Source organism: Camelus dromedarius, chromosome 6, assembly GCF_036321535.1.
Source record: "Camelus dromedarius isolate mCamDro1 chromosome 6, mCamDro1.pat, whole genome shotgun sequence".
In the NCBI taxonomy this organism is placed as follows: domain Eukaryota; kingdom Metazoa; phylum Chordata; class Mammalia; order Artiodactyla; family Camelidae; genus Camelus; species Camelus dromedarius.
In genome coordinates, this window is record NC_087441.1 from 59,461,373 (window position 1) to 59,480,013 (window position 18,641).

The window sequence follows — 18,641 nt, forward strand, 5'->3', positions numbered from 1 at the left end:
AGTATCAAAATACGTGAATCAAAAAGTTACAGACCAATACCACAGAAATACAAACTATCATAAGAGAATACTATGAACAGCTATATGGAAACAAACTGGATAACCTAGAAGAAATGGATACATTTCTGGAAACGTGCAGCCCACCAAGACTGAATAAAGAAGAAACTGACCACTTGAACAGACCGATCACTAGAAAAGAAAGAAAATTAGCAATAAAACAAACCTCCCTGCAAACAAAAGTCCGGGACCAGACGGCTTCACTGGGGAATTCTACCAAACATACAAAGAAGAGCTCATACTGGTCCTTCTCAAACTCTTACAAAAGATTGAAAAGGAGGGAGTACTCCCAAACTCATTCTGTGAAGTCACCATCACCCTGATAACAAAAAGTGACAGAAAAGGAAAAGTAGACAAATTCACAGTTGTAGTTGGAGACTGTTAACACTCTATCCTCAGTAATTGATGGAACAAATACAGAAAATCAGTAAGGATAGAGAACACCTGAACACTGTCAACAAACGTGACCTGATTGACATTTACAGAGTGCTGTGCCAGGTAACTGCAGAATTCATGCTCTACACATCTGGAACATTCACCAAGATAAATCATATGCTGGGCCATTAAGTCACAACAAATTTAGGAGAATTGAAATCATATAAGGTATATTCAGTTACCCCAATGAGATTAAATTAGGGGCGAAACCTTACAATAATACTGGGGAAAAGATCCCTAAATGTTAGAAGTTAAACAAGAAAATTAGAAGAAACTGAGACCAAGAATAAAAAGGAAAAATCCAAATGATTAAGAATGAAAGAAGGCCACCATTACAGATTTTGTGTAAAAAATTTTATGCCAATAAATTAGAACATTTAGATGAAAGTGTTTGAAGAATACGAATTACCAAAACTCACTCCAGAAATAGACAAAAACAAGATAGGAATAGAATAAAACTTCCTTAAGCTGAAAAAGAGCATCTACATAAACAATCATAGTAAATACAAGAATAGCCTAATTTAAAAATGGGTAAAAAGACTTAAATACATCACAAGAGAAGGTGAATGGCCATTAAACACTTTTTACCATCTACCACTCCACCTCCACTAGAATGGCTAAAATTAAGACTGATAATACTATGTGTCGGTGAAGTTACATAGCACCTAGAGTGCTCAAATATTGCTGGTGGGATGTGAAGTGGTATAGATACTTTGGAAAACGATTTCTATTACAGTTAAACATTGAAACATTCCTTTAAATTTTTTTAAAATTAAAAATAAAATTATCAAGTTAAGCATTAACTTGACACCATGTGACCCAGCAATCTCATTCTTCAATAATAAAAAGATTAAGAGTAATGAAAATATGTTCCATAAATCTCTCATACACAAATGTTGATGGTAGCCTTATTGATGATAGCTGGAAGCAGGGCAAATACCTGTCAACATGTGAATGGATAAACAAGTTATGTTACATTCATACAGTGAAAAACTAGTCAGTAATAAAATGGAGTAAATTAATACTACATACAACAACATGGATGATTGTCAAAAGCACTGTGCTGAGCAAAAGAAGCTGGACAGAAAAGAGTCCATACTGTATGATTCAGTTTATGTAGAGTTCTAGAATAGGTCAATCTAATCTCTTTGCCTAGGGTGAGTGGGGCTTGACTTCAGAGACCACGAGGGAACTTTGGGTTCGATACTTTAATCAGGGTTGTGGTTACACAGGTGAGTATATACGTCAAAACTCATTAAACTATGTTTTAAATGGGTATGTTTGACTGTGTAAATTATCTGAATAAAGTTGATATTTAAAACATTAAATATCTATTTCCTCTAATGCAGTTTTCCAGATTACCTTCTAAAGAAAAAATTCTTTAAAGATATTCTGGAGTTTTCCTCCCTATCCCCAAATATCCATTTGCTTCACAATGTAACCACTTGCCCAGTTATTTTTTAATGATATCTTTAGAGGCTTATTTTATAAGGATATTCAGCAGTTGAAAATGTGAGGTCATGCCCCTGTGAATCATGACCAAATCTGTTAAGTTTCCTTGCCTCCTATTTTTATGAAAGCCTTCAGGTGGCCTCCTATAAACAGCAGAACTAATACTGATAGAACTTGTTTCGAGATAAGATGGTTCTGCAATCAGTGCTTTGTTCAGAATTAGGTATTTTTATGAGAGAACGCCTTATTAATTTGGGAGACTTTGTAAGGGCTCAGGTGTAAAGTGAACTCTTTTCTGAGCAATAACTTTGGAAAAAATTATTATATTTTTGAATATGGCATTTAGGTTGTGTTCAAGCTGCTCTCTTATAGATACCATCTAGTGTCAGACTCTTTAGGCTATAAATTCATAGCACTGGGCTTGCTGGGTCAGAGGGAATACCCTTCCTGTAATTTAAACCCGCTGTCACATTGCCTCGCAGCAAGAGTTGTACAGGCCTGCATACACATTAGTAATATGAGACCTTTTACACACTTTTCAGTTTTCCTTTTTATGCTTATGGACATTCTGAGCCTAGGCACCAAAATTTTATGGTTTATTTCATCTTGCATGTCAGAGTATGGCTGTCTACTTTGGATCTGTTTTATTTATTAAAGTCTGAAGCTTTCATAGGGATATATTCCCCTTCATTTTGAGAAGTTGATTTTATCTCTATCCTCAAAAGAGTTTGCGGTTTTGCATACTAAGTGCACTTTTTTTTTTTCTCATTTGATTCCTGTTTCATTTCAAGAGCAAAAGAGTTGGAGGAAGCACTGGATTCCCTAGAAAGTGTGATGAATCTGAAACAACTTCTTTAAAAGAAATAAAGATAGATTTATTCAGAGAGATACATACTCCATAGACAGAGTACAGGCTGTTGGTAAGAAGACAAGAGAAAGACCATGAGATGCCGGGGTTGGGTGCTCAGTTTAAAGTAAAAATAGATACACACTCCTTCCACGTCGAGTGTGGGTCATCTCAGAAGTTGAGGGAGCAAAAGGCCTGAAACTTAATTTTTTAAGGAAGCTGTCTAGCATTTTACATGGAATCCTGGCGTCAGTCCTTACGCTTCAAACCCAAGTGGACTGAAACTTACCTATGACAGCCTTTACATTAAATTAACTCTAGTCCTCTATTGCAGAAGACCCCCACTACGTTTTGTAAAATGAACTCAGTCATGAAGTCTGGAAATTAGGTATTTTGATTCCCAGCTAAGTCTCTCTGTACTTCTGTAGCAGTACAAATGAGTATCATTTACATAGCAACTTTGTTTTGCCTCCCTCAGGTGTGGACACCGCAGGATCGCCAGTGTATCTTGAATACCTTAGCACAGTTACTCCTGGATAAGGACTGTGCTGTGCTGATTGGCCGCCAGCTGCGCCCTCTCCTTTTGGATTTATTGGAAAGGAATGCTGAAGCCATTAAAGCCGGAGGCCAAGTCAACCATGATTTACATGAACGGCTGTGTGTGTCAATGAGCAGACTCGTTGGTAACCACCCTGATGTCCTCCCGTGAGTAACAGCTTTACTTTTCATGTTTCTCTTTGTGGTGGTAGATCCTGGTCTCTCCTGGGGAGTAAGGGGGAGTCTGAGCTGAGATGAAGGGAAGAAGGGAAATGCAGAAAGCGGGGAGAGGAATGATACTGTTTTATAAAAATAATCACAGCAGAATCCATTTGTCCAGGTCAGTCCAGTGACCATTTACTAGGTTTTAAGTCTTGGCTATCAAGACAGGTCTGCAAAAATGACCAAGATGTGCCCTCAAGGAGTCTGTCATCTGGCAAGGTATCTATACAAGGCAGATCTAGATGAGTTTTAGCTGAAATTCTCACAGCTTCCACTTTGGTAGGTGAGATTCTTGCTGGAGCAGCTGAAAGGGGTGGCTTACAAGAACTCTAGTATCCCTTCCAGCTTTCTGTAAATCTGTCGAAATCCGAAGTGTGATAAGTTGTGTCAATCCTGGGTTTTAATATATTTCTCTTTTAACCTGCCCACTTTTCAACTTGGACTGGTTCACCCTTTGTTAGGCAGCCTGGCGGTCTCCCGCTCCCACGAGGTCGCCACAGTGACACCCAGCTTAGTGTGGACACCTGGTCAGCAGAGCACACTGCAGCCCAAACTCCCAGCTCAAACAATCCTTCTGCCGCAGCCTCCCAAGTAGCCCGGACTATGGGCCTGTGCCACTGCATCTGGCTTTCTCAGACCCATAGTAAAATGTGGTTTGTGTGGAATAGTCAGAAGCAGCAAAATGAGTGTCAGGGGTTTTTCAATTGAGAAGATAAAGCATTTTTGCTCTAAACGTGAATAACGTTGTTCTGTTTACTAATAAGAGCATTTCTTATATGCATCTCTTATTAGTCTTCCTCAGCACAACAGGTACACTTTGGCTTTTTTGGAAATATGGTCTCTGGTCTGTTCCATGAATAAGGGAATAAGAAATGAAGTCTTGAGGAAAAGCATAATTTCTATGAGCTTTTCTAAAAGAGGAGAAAAAATGGGCCCAGTTTGATGGAACTAAAACATGTACAGCAAAGTTAAAGATCACAATCGTACGAGGTAATCAGGAACTTGTGTTCTGGATTGATGGAGGATCTGGACAGTGGCCTCCCTGGATGCTTTGATCACTTAGATTTACTTGACTGTGGTCCTATTTCACAAGGTGTGCTGACTATCCTGTCCTTACCCTACAGGGACGTGTGAATATCTTGAACTCCCATTTCTCTTAAGCCTTTGATGGAGTACTTCTGAATTGTGTTTGAGAATCGTTAAGATGATGATTAGCTACATCTGGTTTCCAATCATGTTCAGATGTTACATTCTTATTAAATGAATGTGAGGTACATCCCTACTTTTTCTTCTTTTCATTTCCAAGGTGGTATATTTTATTTATACTCCCACCTTGTTCGAAAAATGATATAAAGTAGCTTCAAAGGTGCTCGTGATTAGAGTAACTTAAAAACAAAGTGCCATCTGTGTAAATGATACATCAATGTATGATATAAAATGAACTGTAAGCAGTGATATGAAATGAAATTTTGATTTTTAGTTTTAAGAAATTTAGCTGATTAATTTGGCTCATGCCCCAAACTTCCTCTGTAGAGGAAATTGCTAATATACAAGGAATATACCTAATATATTTAGATAGGATGCAGTTATTCATTCAGTAGGTAAATATAGGAGTCCTCCTTTTTAAGCTCTGGGTCACATCATGGGAGTAAGTGAGTCAAATGTAATGGGTTTCTGTACTTGCAAACAGGAGGACACAATACATTAATAAAGATGCAAGCCAAATACTTAAGGGCAGTAAGGAAATCATTAAAATAAGAAAAATAAGTGTGTGGGTAAGGATGAAAATCTCTATAGAAAAAACAAGAACGACCTGAGAGGAGGAACCCAGTCAGGCTCCCTCTGGTCCTAATGACATTCATTTTCGGGTTCACACCTCTTTCTGAGATCAGAGTGCCTACCTATGTGGAGTTTCCACCCCGGTATCTCAGTAGTAACAAGACATTTCTTTTTATTCCCTTGTTTGTGCTAGTTGTTCATTACTGATTTCTGCCCCCCACTTCCCACCTCCAGCTTTATTGACGTGTAATTGACACGTAGCATTGTGTAAGTTTAATGTGTACATGTAGTGATGTTGTTTGTTCATTACTGTTTTGCACCTAGAGTCCTTGAACAAATTTTTTACTCTGGCAGATTCTTTGTCAGGACTCTGAGAACACTCCTGGTCCATTGATGCTTTCTTGTTTCTTATATACTAATTAGGTTTCAAAGATCTGTTTTTAAAAAAATCAGTTAGTTCTGTTCCTAACTTTCCATTTTTGCTTTGTGGATCATTTCATGTGGTTAATATACTACATTTTGTGTTGGTTTTTTTCCTTTAGTGTTCTCTCAAGAGTATAGCCTTACTTTTAAATTGCATCTTTTAGTTCTTTGCTTTTTCTTTTAGTTTGTTCCTACTTTCTCTCATTTCTCCCCTTTCCCTGGTCCTTGCAGGTCCCTTTAACACACTCTCCTGTCAGCCATGGCATGAGAATCTTGTGGAAGCTGCCTTTCCGTAATGATGAGGACTACTGCAACAACTACTCTTGCGTTTCGTTGACATCTGAGCCCTCAGAGATTAGGTGTTATTCCTGTTTTACAGATGAGGAGACTGAGGTTAAATAACTTGCCCAAGACCCCCTTGCTAGAAAGTGGCAGAGCTAGAATTCAGTCCTAGGTTGGTTGCCTCCAAAGCCTGTGCTCTTTTTTTCTACTTTGTGGTTCCGCCCACTTATCCTGTCTGAGCCATTCGTGTATTTGTTGTCTGACTTATACAGAACTTGATCTTAACAGCATGTTATAGCTAATGATTATATTTGTAACCACAGGAGGGAAAGAATACAGCAGTCCCTCTTTATCCATGGTTTCATTTCCTGTGGTTTCAGTTACCGAAGTCAACCATGTCCAAAAAAATTAAGTGGAAAATTCCAGAAATAAACAATTCATAAATTTTAAATTGCGTGCTGTTCTGAGTAGTGTGATGAAATATCGTGCTATTCTGCCTGGGACGTGAGTCATCTCTTTGTCGAGTATATCCATGCTGGATTTGCTACCCACCCATTTTTCACTTAGTAGCTGTCTGGGTTGCAGTATCACAGTGCTTGTATTCAAGTAACCTTTATTTTGCTTAAATAATGGCTTCAAAGTGCAAGGGTAGTAATGCTGGTAATTTGGATTGTCTCTTACTGTGCCTGGTTTATAAACTAAATTTTATCATAAGCATGTATGTATAGGGAAAAACAGTGTGTATAGAGTTCGGTACTCTCTGTAGTTACAGACATCCACTGAGGTCTTGGAATGCATCCTCCATGGATAAGGGGGTACTGCTCTAATCACTCAGGTTCACTTGGGTTTTATCGGGTTGATTTCTTGGCTTTAGTTTTGCATTTGCTGCCAGTTTGTCCTGGACACGTGAATCCATGTCATGCTTTGTCTTTGATTGCAAAGAGCAATAATGGGTGGGCCCACTTACGGTCTTCTGTGAACAATAGCAGATAGAAGATTTGTGAATCTGCAGTGGGAATTAGGAATGTGAATTTTGGAGCTGAATGCTGGTGTTTTAGTAATAAGCTATATGTATACAGACTTTGTAGTGTTTACATACATAGATATATGTTATCTGTGTAATCTTTGTACTGTGACGTAGTTAGGCACTATTGTCTCATTTCAAATCTTCAGAGAGGTTAAGTAAGTTAAGTGTCAGAGCCAGAACTGGACCACAGGTCTTACTTCTAGATACTTGAAGGAGTGTGATGAACTAGCTGCCTAAGTAAGGGGCTCCTTGAAGATTAGATATTTAACTAGGTTGCACTTGACCCCTTACGACTCCTTGTCTTACCTCAGGAAAGAGACTGTTCTTAGTCTTCCGATATTCTCTAGGGAAAAAACTGATCATACTATTCTCTGGCTAAGTATTCTTTATTGGTTCACCCATCATTACTTAGGTCAGATTTTTAGAGCGCTCTCTCCAAATGATGGGTCTCCGGAGAAAAGGGTGCTGTAGTCAGCTAAGTTCAGGAGGGAATATCAACCAGTTCTCCTTTCGTATGCTTACAGTGGACCACAGTCTTCCCCCACTTACAGCCAGTGCCCGTCCACTCTGCTCATTTCCTCTTACCTGCAACGACCTCTTAGGTCTGGTTGACCACTTGATGACTGCTTGTCTGCCGACATGTTTGTTTGTTGCTACCTGTTGGTTCCTCATGCGCTGCCAACACCCGCTGCCCACGAGCTAGTGGAGTACCAGACTCCCACACTGCAGCTGCCATGTCTCTCTTCCAAGCCACAGCTGAATCTTATAAGATCCATTTGTCCAGTCTCCTTCAAAATATCATGAGCATTAATTTTCCAAGCCTGTATTCCTGTTTGCCTGGCTTGCCCGTTGAACTCCAGGCCTTCCCACCCATCCCCTGGATTCTTATTTTTGTATCCTCTCACCCAGCTGACATCCAGGCCTCTTCCCTGTGTCTGCTCCATAACCTGCACACTCCCTTATGTCCTTAGCCTCTTCGAACGTTCCTTTTGCCTCTTGGCCTTCACTGAGTTGCGGTGCTCTTGATACTGTGTTGCTCTTGGTACTCAGTCTCCACATCCCCAAGGGTCAGCATGTCTAGTGGTTGTCCCTTCTGTTCTGTGAAGTTTTCTGGGCGCTCTTTCCCTATTCTGTATCACCCTTGTTTCTGTGACACCTGCCATCTTCTGCTTTATTTTCTGCTGCTGCTTTTTGTCATCATTGACCAACCTCCTCTTCCTTCTTTGAAGAACTTGGCAACTGGCCCATCATCTTCTTCCCCACCCCTGCTCCTGTATCACACTTGGAACACCCATACAATGCTGACTTTGTTGTTCCTTGACTAGCTAATCTCCAGTCCACTTCTTTTATCGTTTCACTTACCCACTCCCCGCAGTGGTTATACCCTGGGTCTAGCTCACATCTGCACCACTACCTTAGAAATCAGTGATTCAAACGTCCCATTCCTAGACGGCCGCCTCCTATCCCACTAGCTCACTTGTTTAAGTACACTTAACACACTGTTCTTTCTTCCTATCTATCAGCTCCTTCTTATGCAGGTTAAAATTCTATTTTCCACATTATGGTTGCTGTCTTTCTATTAATTTCTGCTTCTTTGTGCATCTGTTCAGTGTTCATGTCTTTCTAGAAAACTCCAACTCTTGATGAATCCACTTTCTTCATGTGTGCAGTAGAGCAACTGAACCACACATCTTGGTATGGAATTGAAAAGCCTGGATTCAAAATAGGCTCTCTTAGTGGCTTTGTGACCTTGAGCAAATAACCTAACCACTCTAGACTTCAGATTTCTTTAGCTGTACATTCGGGATGATAATATCTACTGTCGAGAGACTCCCTTGTTCTACTCTTACCTCAGAGTAGACCTGGGTAACGAGAGTGCAGAAAGAGCTAAACTGATAGCGTTCGTCATAGACCAGCACATGCAGAGCACAGAGGAGTTTGCTCTTACTCCTTTCCCACTGCTTGAATTTCCTTCTCCTCACCTTGTCAAGGAGTACAATAGAAACAAGGAGGCGCTGTTACCTCATTTACTACCCTATCTACTTGACCAGAATCTAGTGAGCATCAACATGTCTACAGTACACATTCTTACAGTATGTGTAAATTTTTAAAGTTTATTTTCATTTTTAAAATGCACATACTTTTTTTGTTATGGTAAAAAAAAATATAAAATTTGCCATCTTTACCATTTTTAAGTGTACAATTCAGTAGTGTTAAATATAATTACATTGTTGTAAAACAGATCTCCAGAAGCTTTTCATCTTGTAGAACTGAAAATTTATACCCTTTATTTATTTATTTTTGGGGGAGGGTCATTAGGATTATTTATTTATTATTTTTTTAAAGGAGGTACTTGGGATTGAACCCAGGACTTTGTGCATGCTAAGCACACGCTCTACCACTGAGCTATATCCTTTCCCTCCAAACTTTATACCCTTTAAACAATTCTCCTTTGTTCCTTCCCTCCAGCGCCTGGTAACCCCCATTCTACTTTCTGTATCCATGAATTTGACTACTTTAGATACCTCATATAAATAGAATCATACAGTATTTGTCCTTTTATGGTTGGCTTGTTCCACTTAGCATGATGTCCTGAAAGTTCGTCTGTGCTGTCAAGTGTGACAGAATTTCCTTCCTCTTTAAGTCTGCATGCTAATTCATTGTATGTATATACCACTGTTTATTCATCTGTCAAAAGACATTTGGGTTGCTTCCACTTCTTGGCTATTGTGAATAGTGCTGTTATGAACGTGGGTATGCAAATAGTTCTTTGAGACCCTGCTTTCAGTTCTTTCAGTTATGTACCTTGAAGTGGGATTGCTGGGTCTATGATCAGTGCATCACGTGGTGCACTGTATTTCAATCTGTAATTAAAATAGTATGTTTGCTTTGTGGTTAAAAAGAAATGCTAGTTTTATTTCTATTTTTTAAAGTAACCTCCATACTGTTTTCTGTGGCATTGCACAGTTTTATGATACCACTGACAGTGACAAGGTTTCCAGCTTCTCCACATCCTTACCAACAATTGTTACTTTCTTTTCTTTTTCTTTTTCTTTTTTTTTTCTTTTTTTTGATAACGTTATCCTAATAGATGTGATGTGATAGCTCACCTCACATCTGTGGTGAGTGGTTGTGGTTGTGGTTTTGACTTGTATTTCTGTGATGATTAGTGATGTTTTATGTGCTTGTTGACCATTTGTATGTCATCTTTGAAGAGACGTCTTTTCAAGTTCTCTGTCCATTTTTTAATCAGTTGATTTTTTTTTTTTTGAGTTGTAGGAATTCTTTGTGTTCTGGATATTAATTCCTTATACATGGTTTGCAGCTTTTTTTCCCCCATTCTGTAGATTGTTTTTTTGCTTTGTTGTTTCCTTTGCTGTGCAGAAGCTTTTTAGTTTGATGTAGTCCTGTTTGTCTATTTTTGCTTTTGCTACTTATGCTTTTGGTATCATAGCCAAAAATTATCGCCAAGTACAGTGTTATGAAGCTTTTCTCCCTGTGTGTTATTCTAGGAGTTTTATAGTTTTGAAGTTACGTTCAAGTCTTTAATTCACTAGGTTCGGCTTCATTCTTTTCATGTGGATATCCAGTTTTCCCAACACCATTTGTTGAAGAGGTTATCCTTTCCCCATTGTGTTGCTTTGGCTCCCTGTCAAGATAATATGACCATATATGTGAGTGTTCGACTCTATTTTACATTGGTTTGTGTTTTTTTCCTCCCACTACCATACCGTTTTGATTACTGTAGTTTTGTAGTGTTTTGAAACCAGGTAATGTGAATTCTCCAACTTTGTTCTTTTTCAAAATCGCTTTGACTAATCAGGGTCCGTTGAGATTCCATATGCATTTTAGGATAATTTTATTCTATTTCTTCAAAAAATGCTGTTGATATTTTCATAGGGATTGCATTAGATCTCTAGATCACTTTGGGTAGTATTGACATGTTAACAATATTAAGTCTTTGAATCCATGAACATGAGAGATCTTTCCATTTGTTTTTGTCTTCTTTAATTTCTTTCAGCAGTATTTTGTAATTTTCGGTGTACAGATTTTTTTACTTCCTTGGTTGGGTTTATTCCTAAGTATTTCATTCTTTTTAATGCTATTGTAAATGGAATTGTTTTCTTAATTTACTTTCCCAATTGTTCATTGTTTGAGTATAGAAACCCAACTGATTTTTGTATGTTGATTTTGTATCCTGCAACTTTGCTGAATTTGTTTTTTTTTTTTAAACCTTAAAATATCTGTTCAACTTTTATTTTTTGAGGGGCAGTAGTTGGGTTTATTTATTAATTAATTTTTAACAGAGGTACTGGGAATTGAACCCAGGAGGACCTCATACATGCTAGGCATGCACTCTACCACTGAGTTATACCCACCCCTCTGAATTTGTTTATTCTAACAGGTTTTTGTCTTTGCCTTTGAATTCTTTATGGTTTTCTGAATCTAAGATTGTGTCATCTGTGACCAAAGAAAATTTTATTTTTTCCTTTCCAATTTGGATACCTTTTGTTTCTTTTTCTTGCCTAATTGCACTGGCTGGGACTTCCAGTACTATGCTGAATAGAAGTGGGTAGGGCAGGCATCTTTGTCTTGTTTCCGATCTTAGAGAAAAGCATTCAGTCTTTCACCATATAATATAACATGAGCTGTGGGTTTTTCATATATGGCCTTTATAATGCTGAGATAGTTTCTTTGTATTACAGGTTTGGTGAGTGTTTTTATCATGAAGGAGTCTTGAATCTTGTCAAATGCTTCTGCATTAATTGGGACCATCATGTGTTTTTTTCCTTTAGTCTGTTAGTGTGTATTACATTGATTTTTGTATGTTGATCCATTATTGCATTCCAGGAATGAATCCCACTTGGTCATGGTGTATAATCTTTTTAATGTGCTATTGATTTTGGTTTGCTAATATTTTGTTGAGGACTTTTGCATCACTATTCATCAGAAATATTGATCTGTAGTCTTCTATTGTGTGTTGCCTGCTTTGGTATCAGGGTGATGCTATCCTCATAAAATGAACTTGGAAGTGTTCTTGAAGAAGGTTGATGTTAATTCTGTAAGTCTTTGGTAGAATTTTCCAGTGAATCCATCTGATCCTGGGCTTTTCTTGGTTGGGAAGTTTTTGATTAATGATTCAGTCTCCTTACAAGTTATTGGACTGTTTAGATTTTCAATTTCTTTATTATTCAGTCTGGAAATGTTGTGTGTTTCTAGAAATATATTCATTTCTCCTGGGCTATTCAATTTGTTGACGTATGATTGTTCATAGCTTTCCTTATAATGTTTTTTTTTCCCCCTGTGGCATTAGTGGTAATGTCCCCTCATTCATTTCTGATTTTAATTATTTGAATCTTCTGTCTTTTTTCTTAATCTAAGATTTTATCACTTTTCTTTTTTAAATTTTTTCTCAATTTTTTAAAAAATTGAAGTATAGTTGATTTACAATATTGTGTTAGTTTTAGGTGTGCAACAAAGTGATTCACTTATACATATACGTATATATCTATATTCTTTTTCAGATTCTTTTCCATTATAGGCTATTACAGATATTGAATAGTTTCCTATCCCTTTTCTTGATCTTTTCAGAAACCTACTCTTAGTTTTATTGATTTTTTTCCCCCTGCTGTTTTTCTATTCTCTCTCTCTGTGCTAATTTTTATTACTTCCTTCTTTTGCTACCTTTGGGTTTAGCTTGTTCTTTTTTTTAGTTTCTTGAGGTGTAAAGTTAGGTTGTTAAATTGAGATCTTTTTAAATAAACATGTTTATAGATATAAACTTCCCTCTTAGCATTGCTTTTGCTGTATACCATAAGTTTTGGTATGTTGTGTTTTTCTTTTCATTTGTTTCAAGGTATTTTCTAATTTTCCTTGCGACTTCTTTGACTCAACTGGTTGTTTTCAGAGTGTGTTGTTTAATTTATACCTATTTGAGGGTTTTCCAGTTTTCCTTCTGTGGCTTTCTACTGTCATTCCATTGTGATATTTTGTATAATTATCCAAAAGATATTTTGTGTAATTTCAATACATTAAAGTTTGTTGAGACTTGTTTTGTGTCCTAACATGTGGCCTATCCTAGGGAATGTTCTGTGTACATGTGAGAAGAATGTAGATTCTGCTGTGCAGGGCAGAGTATTCTGCACATGTCTGTTAGGTCCCTTTGGTCTGTAGTGTTGTTCATATTCTCTGTTTCCTTATTGATCTTCTGTCCCATTCTATCCATTTAACATCTGTTTTGTCTGATATTAATGTAGCCACTCCTGCTCCCTTCTGGTTACCATTTGTGTAGAAGTTTTTTTTTTTTTTTTTAATCTCTTCACTTTCAGCTTTTGTGTAGCCTTAGATCCAAAATGGGTCTCTTGTACATAGCACATAGTTTGATTCTGTGTTTGTGTCCATTCAACCAATCTGTGTCTTTTGTTTCGGAGTAAATCATTTACATTAAATGTAATTACTGATATGGAAGGACTTACTATTGCCATTTTGTTAATTATTTTCTGTATGTCTTCTAACTTTTTGTCCCTCTTTCCAATCTTACTGCCTTTGTTATGTTTCATGAGACTCTCCTTCATCTTTTAAGATGCAATGAAAGCATCTCTTCTTGACTCTCCCATGTTCAGTTGAGTCTATTTTCTTTGTGCCTCTGGTTTCTGTAACTGTCTTCCTTACTAGACAGCAAGCTCCTCAAGGAAAGTATCTTCTTGGTTTTGTACCCCTAGGACTTAAAACAGTGTCTGACTCACAGTGAGAAGTCAATAAATATTTGTGGCAAATAAGTGTATTTTCAGTAGTAAACACCTGCAGTATAACTCCTTGTGGTTTTTGTTTCTTCTAGACATCTCATGCCATGATCCTGGTTCCTGAACTTGAACAGGATACAAATCTTAGGACTAGGTGGCTTTAGCATTTCTCTCTCTTCTCATCCTTGGAAGTTCTTATCATGTTCTGTTGTCCTGTCTCAAAGTGGAGATGTATACTTTGATATTCTCACCAACCAATGAAAATTTTCTTTCTTTCTGAAGGTTTGCTCTCAGATATTTCAAGGACACTTCTCCAGTCTTTCAAAGACTCTTCCTAGAGAGTTCGGATGCAAATCCAGTTCGCTATGGACGCAAGCGGATGAAGCTCCGGGACCTGATGGAAGCAGCTTACAAGTTTCTGCAGCAAGAGCAGTCTGTGTTCCGGGAGCTCTGGGACTGGAGTGTGTGCGTCCCTCTCCTCAGAAGCCATGACACCTTGGTTCGCTGGTGCGTAGCTGTTGGCCTTTTCCTGTGCTTCCAGGGTTGGTATGGTGAAGGAAGTCTGGAGTTATGTGCATGAGGAGGGAGAAGAGACCATTTAAAATTTTTTTGATTTTGTTCTTGTACCTTTGGGCTTATTCCCTTTCCTTAATTGTATATCATTTCAGAGGAAAATCACAAGGTATGAATGAGTTCCATCTTTTTTGTGTTCCATCAAGTGAATTTATTGTGCCTGATTTGTGCTTTCTATCCTTAAGTGTATTATGTTAATTCTATAAGATTCCCTTTCCTAGTGTTCATTGGCTAGCAAGTTTTCTTTATTCTTTAGAATCAGCTGCAAGTCCTAAGTTTTTATTCTTTGGTTTTCACCAGGTACACAGCCAATTGTCTTGCTTTAGTCACCTGTATGAATGAAGAACACAAGTTATCATTCCTTAAGAAGATTTTTAATAGTGAGGAACTGATCCATTTCAGGCTGAGGTAAGCAGGAGCATTTCTGGAGACCTCCATATGGCTTTACTGAGTACTGGAGTAATTGATTAGATCGATCCCTGTTTCCCTCAGGTTACTAGAAGAGGCCCAGCTGCAGGACTTGGAGAAGGCCTTGGTTTTGGCCAATCCAGAAGCCTCCCTTTGGCGTAAGGAGAAGGGGCTGCAGTACTTACAAGGACACCTTGTTTCGGCTGACCTCTCCCCCAGGGTGACTGCTGTCTGTGGTGTGGTGCTGCCTGGGCAGCCGCCAGCCCCCGGAGAACAGGTATGTCAGTGTTGGTCTCTTCCAACCTAACACTGAGTCTTCTTTTTCCCTTGCCTGGGCTCTGTGTTACATGTGAGCCAAATCGAGTTTTCCAAATTGACGTTCCATTTACAGAAGCATTCAGAAAGAGACTAAGAGAAATTTACCCAGGGCCCTCCTCTCTGAGATTCCCTTTGTCCCTGTTCAATGTTAAATTAGAAATTGTAATGATGCCTGCTTGATGCTTTCACTTTTAGCAAAGCTCTTCTGTATAGGATCTCATTTACTTGCTATGACAACTGTCTGAAGTTGGATGGCACATGTTGTGATACCATATTTATGTAAAACAAAGCAGAATGACTTGCCCAGGACCCTTGGGCTGCCCTTTGGCAGAGACAAGGTAGGCCCAGGTGTAACTCCCAGCAGCCTCTTTCTGTCAGAATATTCTCTTTGCCTGTTGTGTGTGGGAGGCTAGTATGTGAAGTGAACTTACCCTGTGGTAGGAAATGACCTTCTTTCCAAGAATGTGGCTCCAGACCATACTTTGGAAAGGCTTGTAGATCATAATCTGGTTCCATAATCTGGAACCACAGGGAGCCGATCTGTTTTTCCCCAGCAGTCCTTAGTTGTCATTTGTCTGATGGTCAAATCCACCCAGTTTTCTTCTTGTAACAAATTCTGGGTTATTCCTTGAATCATCAGTTTGTCCCTGGGAAGTTCAGTTCAAAAGATATCTATAAATGGAATTAAGACCTTTAAGCACTTTAAATTGTGTTCCTAACACCGACCCTCAGTTTCCTAGATCACAGCTGCTTCTACTGGTAACAGGAAAAGAGTAGCCCCTGACTTGGATAGTAGGTTGGTAAGATGGAATTCAAGGAAGGACTGTGAGGATGGTGCCACTCATAACCGCTTTTGTGCTGTAAAGTTGTCATGTAATTAAGAAAAAGGTAGTGAGGTAGAGGAGAGCCTTCCATTTCAAGTGCCAAGAGACAATGGGAAGGGATGGCAGTTTGGGGAGAATATTGAGCATGTGTTTATAATGCATTATGATATAAAATAACTCTTCTATGCCTGAAAAAAAAGAGATATGTATAACATAGATATAACTTAAGCTTAATGATTGTTCATAAACTGAATATATCTGTTGTCAACACTGAGATACCAACGTTTCCAAAGTCCCTTATGTTTCCCTCTGGTCAGTAAGGCCCCCCCCCCCCCCTTCTCCTAACATAGATTAGGTTTGGAGCATTAGAACTTTAACATAGGGAAGGATTCTGGTTGGGGTGGATTTGGTATTGGGTAGCAGTGGCAGAGCACTGGGGCCGAAGTGCAGACTGATGCTACAGCCCAGCCTGCCTGCTCATTGCTGAGATTAGCAGCCCTGCAAAATTTCAAGGAGTAACAGCCCTGAATCTCAATCTGTCCCCACATATCTTTAGGGGACAAGCCATATTGGAGTAGTTACCATTCCTTAAAAGTTAATAATCATTGCACTTTTCCAAGATTTCTTTTTCCTGTGTCATATTAGGTGCATTACTATTAAAATTTTAAAAATTGTAGTAAAATAAATGCGACATTTGCTATCTTTAACATTTTTAAATGTACATTTCAGTGATGTTAGTATATTCACATTATTGTGCAAGAAAGTCCAGAACTTTTTCATCTGGCAAAACTGAAACTATCCATTAAACATACTGGGTGCATTTTTTTTTTAACCTTTTGTTACGGAAGACATATTCCAAAGTAGAAGTAACAGTGTAATGAATCCACATGTCTCCATCATCCAGCTTCAGTGATTATAAATTCATGATAATTATGTTGCATTCATATTTCTGAACACTTTCCCCACATCATATTTTGAAACAACTCCCATATACCATGTCATTTCTTACCTAAAAACAGATTTTGGTTTTTTTTTTTGTTTTTTCCCCACAAATTGAAGGTTTATGGCAACCCTGCCTTGAGCAAGTCTGTTGGTACCATTTTTCCAACAGCATTTGCTCACTTCGTGTCTCTGTGTCACATTTTGGTAATTCTCACAGTATTTCAAACTTTCTCATTGTTATTATACCTGTTATGCTGATCTGTGATTGGTGATCTTTGATGTTACTGTTGTAAAGACTACAACTTGCCAAAGTCTCAGGTGATAGTTAGCATTTTTTAGCAATAACTATTTTTTAAGGCACACATATTGTTTTTTAGACATAAAGGTAATTGCACACTTAATAGACCCCAGTATAGTGTAAACAAAACTTTTATATGCACTGGGAAACCAAAAAAATTGTATGACTCGCTTTACTATAATATTTGTTTTATTGCTGTGGTCTAGAATCGAACCTGCAGTATCCTGAGATATGCTTGTACTTTAGTGTGTATAAAAAAAGAGAAGGATTTAAAAATTCCCAGTACTCTTTATTACACCTGGGAAAAATTGTACAATTTTATAATATAAAATATCTTTTTAGTGTCCTTATTTCCTCGTAAGTGTACTTATTGTGTGCATTCTTGATCTTAGGCAGGAAATCCTAGAATAGCAAAAATCCAGTCGTGACAGATGAGGTTTGCTCCCATCCCCCATGTGTCAACTTTTTTGGCTTCTTAAACTTTGGAAGACTCTTTATTAAACTTATTAGTAAATTTCCTCCCTGCCGTCCCCAAGGTTAGATTGGAGGAGACAGAAAATGAAAAAAGTCAGATCCTTACTTTGGGTGACATACCTATTGTTATTACAGTTCTTGTACTAATAATTTATCGGCAGAGGTTTATGTAAACATCAGTTTCTATTGCTGTAGAAGTTAACCTGTGCCCTTTATGGAAAGACTCTTCTTGACGAGCTTTTTCTTTCTCATTTGCCTCCTTAGGCTAGTAATAGGAGTTCTTCTCGTGAACAGGAGCTGGCCTTTAGGTCTTATGTGCTGGTTGAATCAGTCTGCAAAAATCTTCAGACCCTGGCTATGGCAGTGGCTTCTCAGAATGCTGTGTTATTGGAAGGACCAATTGGATGTGGCAAAACTTCCCTAGTTGAACATTTAGCTGTAATGACAGGTAGAAGGAAGCCCCCTCAGCTTCTCAAAGTCCAGCTTGGAGATCAGACTGACAGTAAGGTAACTAAGAAATGGCGAATTGTGTTGCGTGAGTGTGCTTGTGAATATTTGCATTAAATTTTTATTTTTGCTAAAGGAGTATGAGAATAGTTATTGGTTTTCTTCATAACTAACAGAGCCAAGCTGTAACATCTCGGGTGCCTGCTTGCAGCCCTGTGGAAATTTAATGGAACTAATCACAGGATGTAGCATTGGCACCTCAGGTGTGTGATTTCAATAATTACTTTATCTTCCTTCTGCAGATGCTGTTAGGAATGTATCGCTGCACAGATGTCCCAGGAGAGTTTGTGTGGCAGCCTGGCACCCTGACACAGGCAGCCACAAAAGGACATTGGATCCTTCTGGAAGATATTGACTATGCCCCCTTAGACGTGGTATGTCATCTCTCTAGTAACTCCCTAATTTATTGTCTTTGAAGAGCATTTTGTTAATAGTGATTCTGGGGGATTATTTAAACAACAGAGATATGTCATCAGAGATGATATGTTGGTTA

At 38.3% G+C, this 18,641-nt stretch overlaps 1 protein-coding gene across 2 annotated transcripts in view; it reads left to right on the forward strand.

Annotated features, from left to right (window-relative positions):
- MDN1 (midasin AAA ATPase 1) overlaps positions 1-18,641 on the forward strand; it is a 139,620-nt gene that overhangs the window by 4,093 nt on the left and 116,886 nt on the right. For both annotated transcript variants that reach the window (XR_004138165.2, XM_064486858.1), the window contains exons 2-7: positions 3,270-3,496; positions 14,087-14,311; positions 14,678-14,785; positions 14,870-15,062; positions 17,906-18,148; positions 18,391-18,522. Coding sequence is in view for 1 of the 2 variants with exons in the window: in XM_064486858.1 (XP_064342928.1) it covers positions 3,270-3,496; positions 14,087-14,311; positions 14,678-14,785; positions 14,870-15,062; positions 17,906-18,148; positions 18,391-18,522 (1,128 nt within the window). In the remaining variant the exon portion in view is untranslated. The remainder of the gene's footprint in view (positions 1-3,269; positions 3,497-14,086; positions 14,312-14,677; positions 14,786-14,869; positions 15,063-17,905; positions 18,149-18,390; positions 18,523-18,641) is intronic.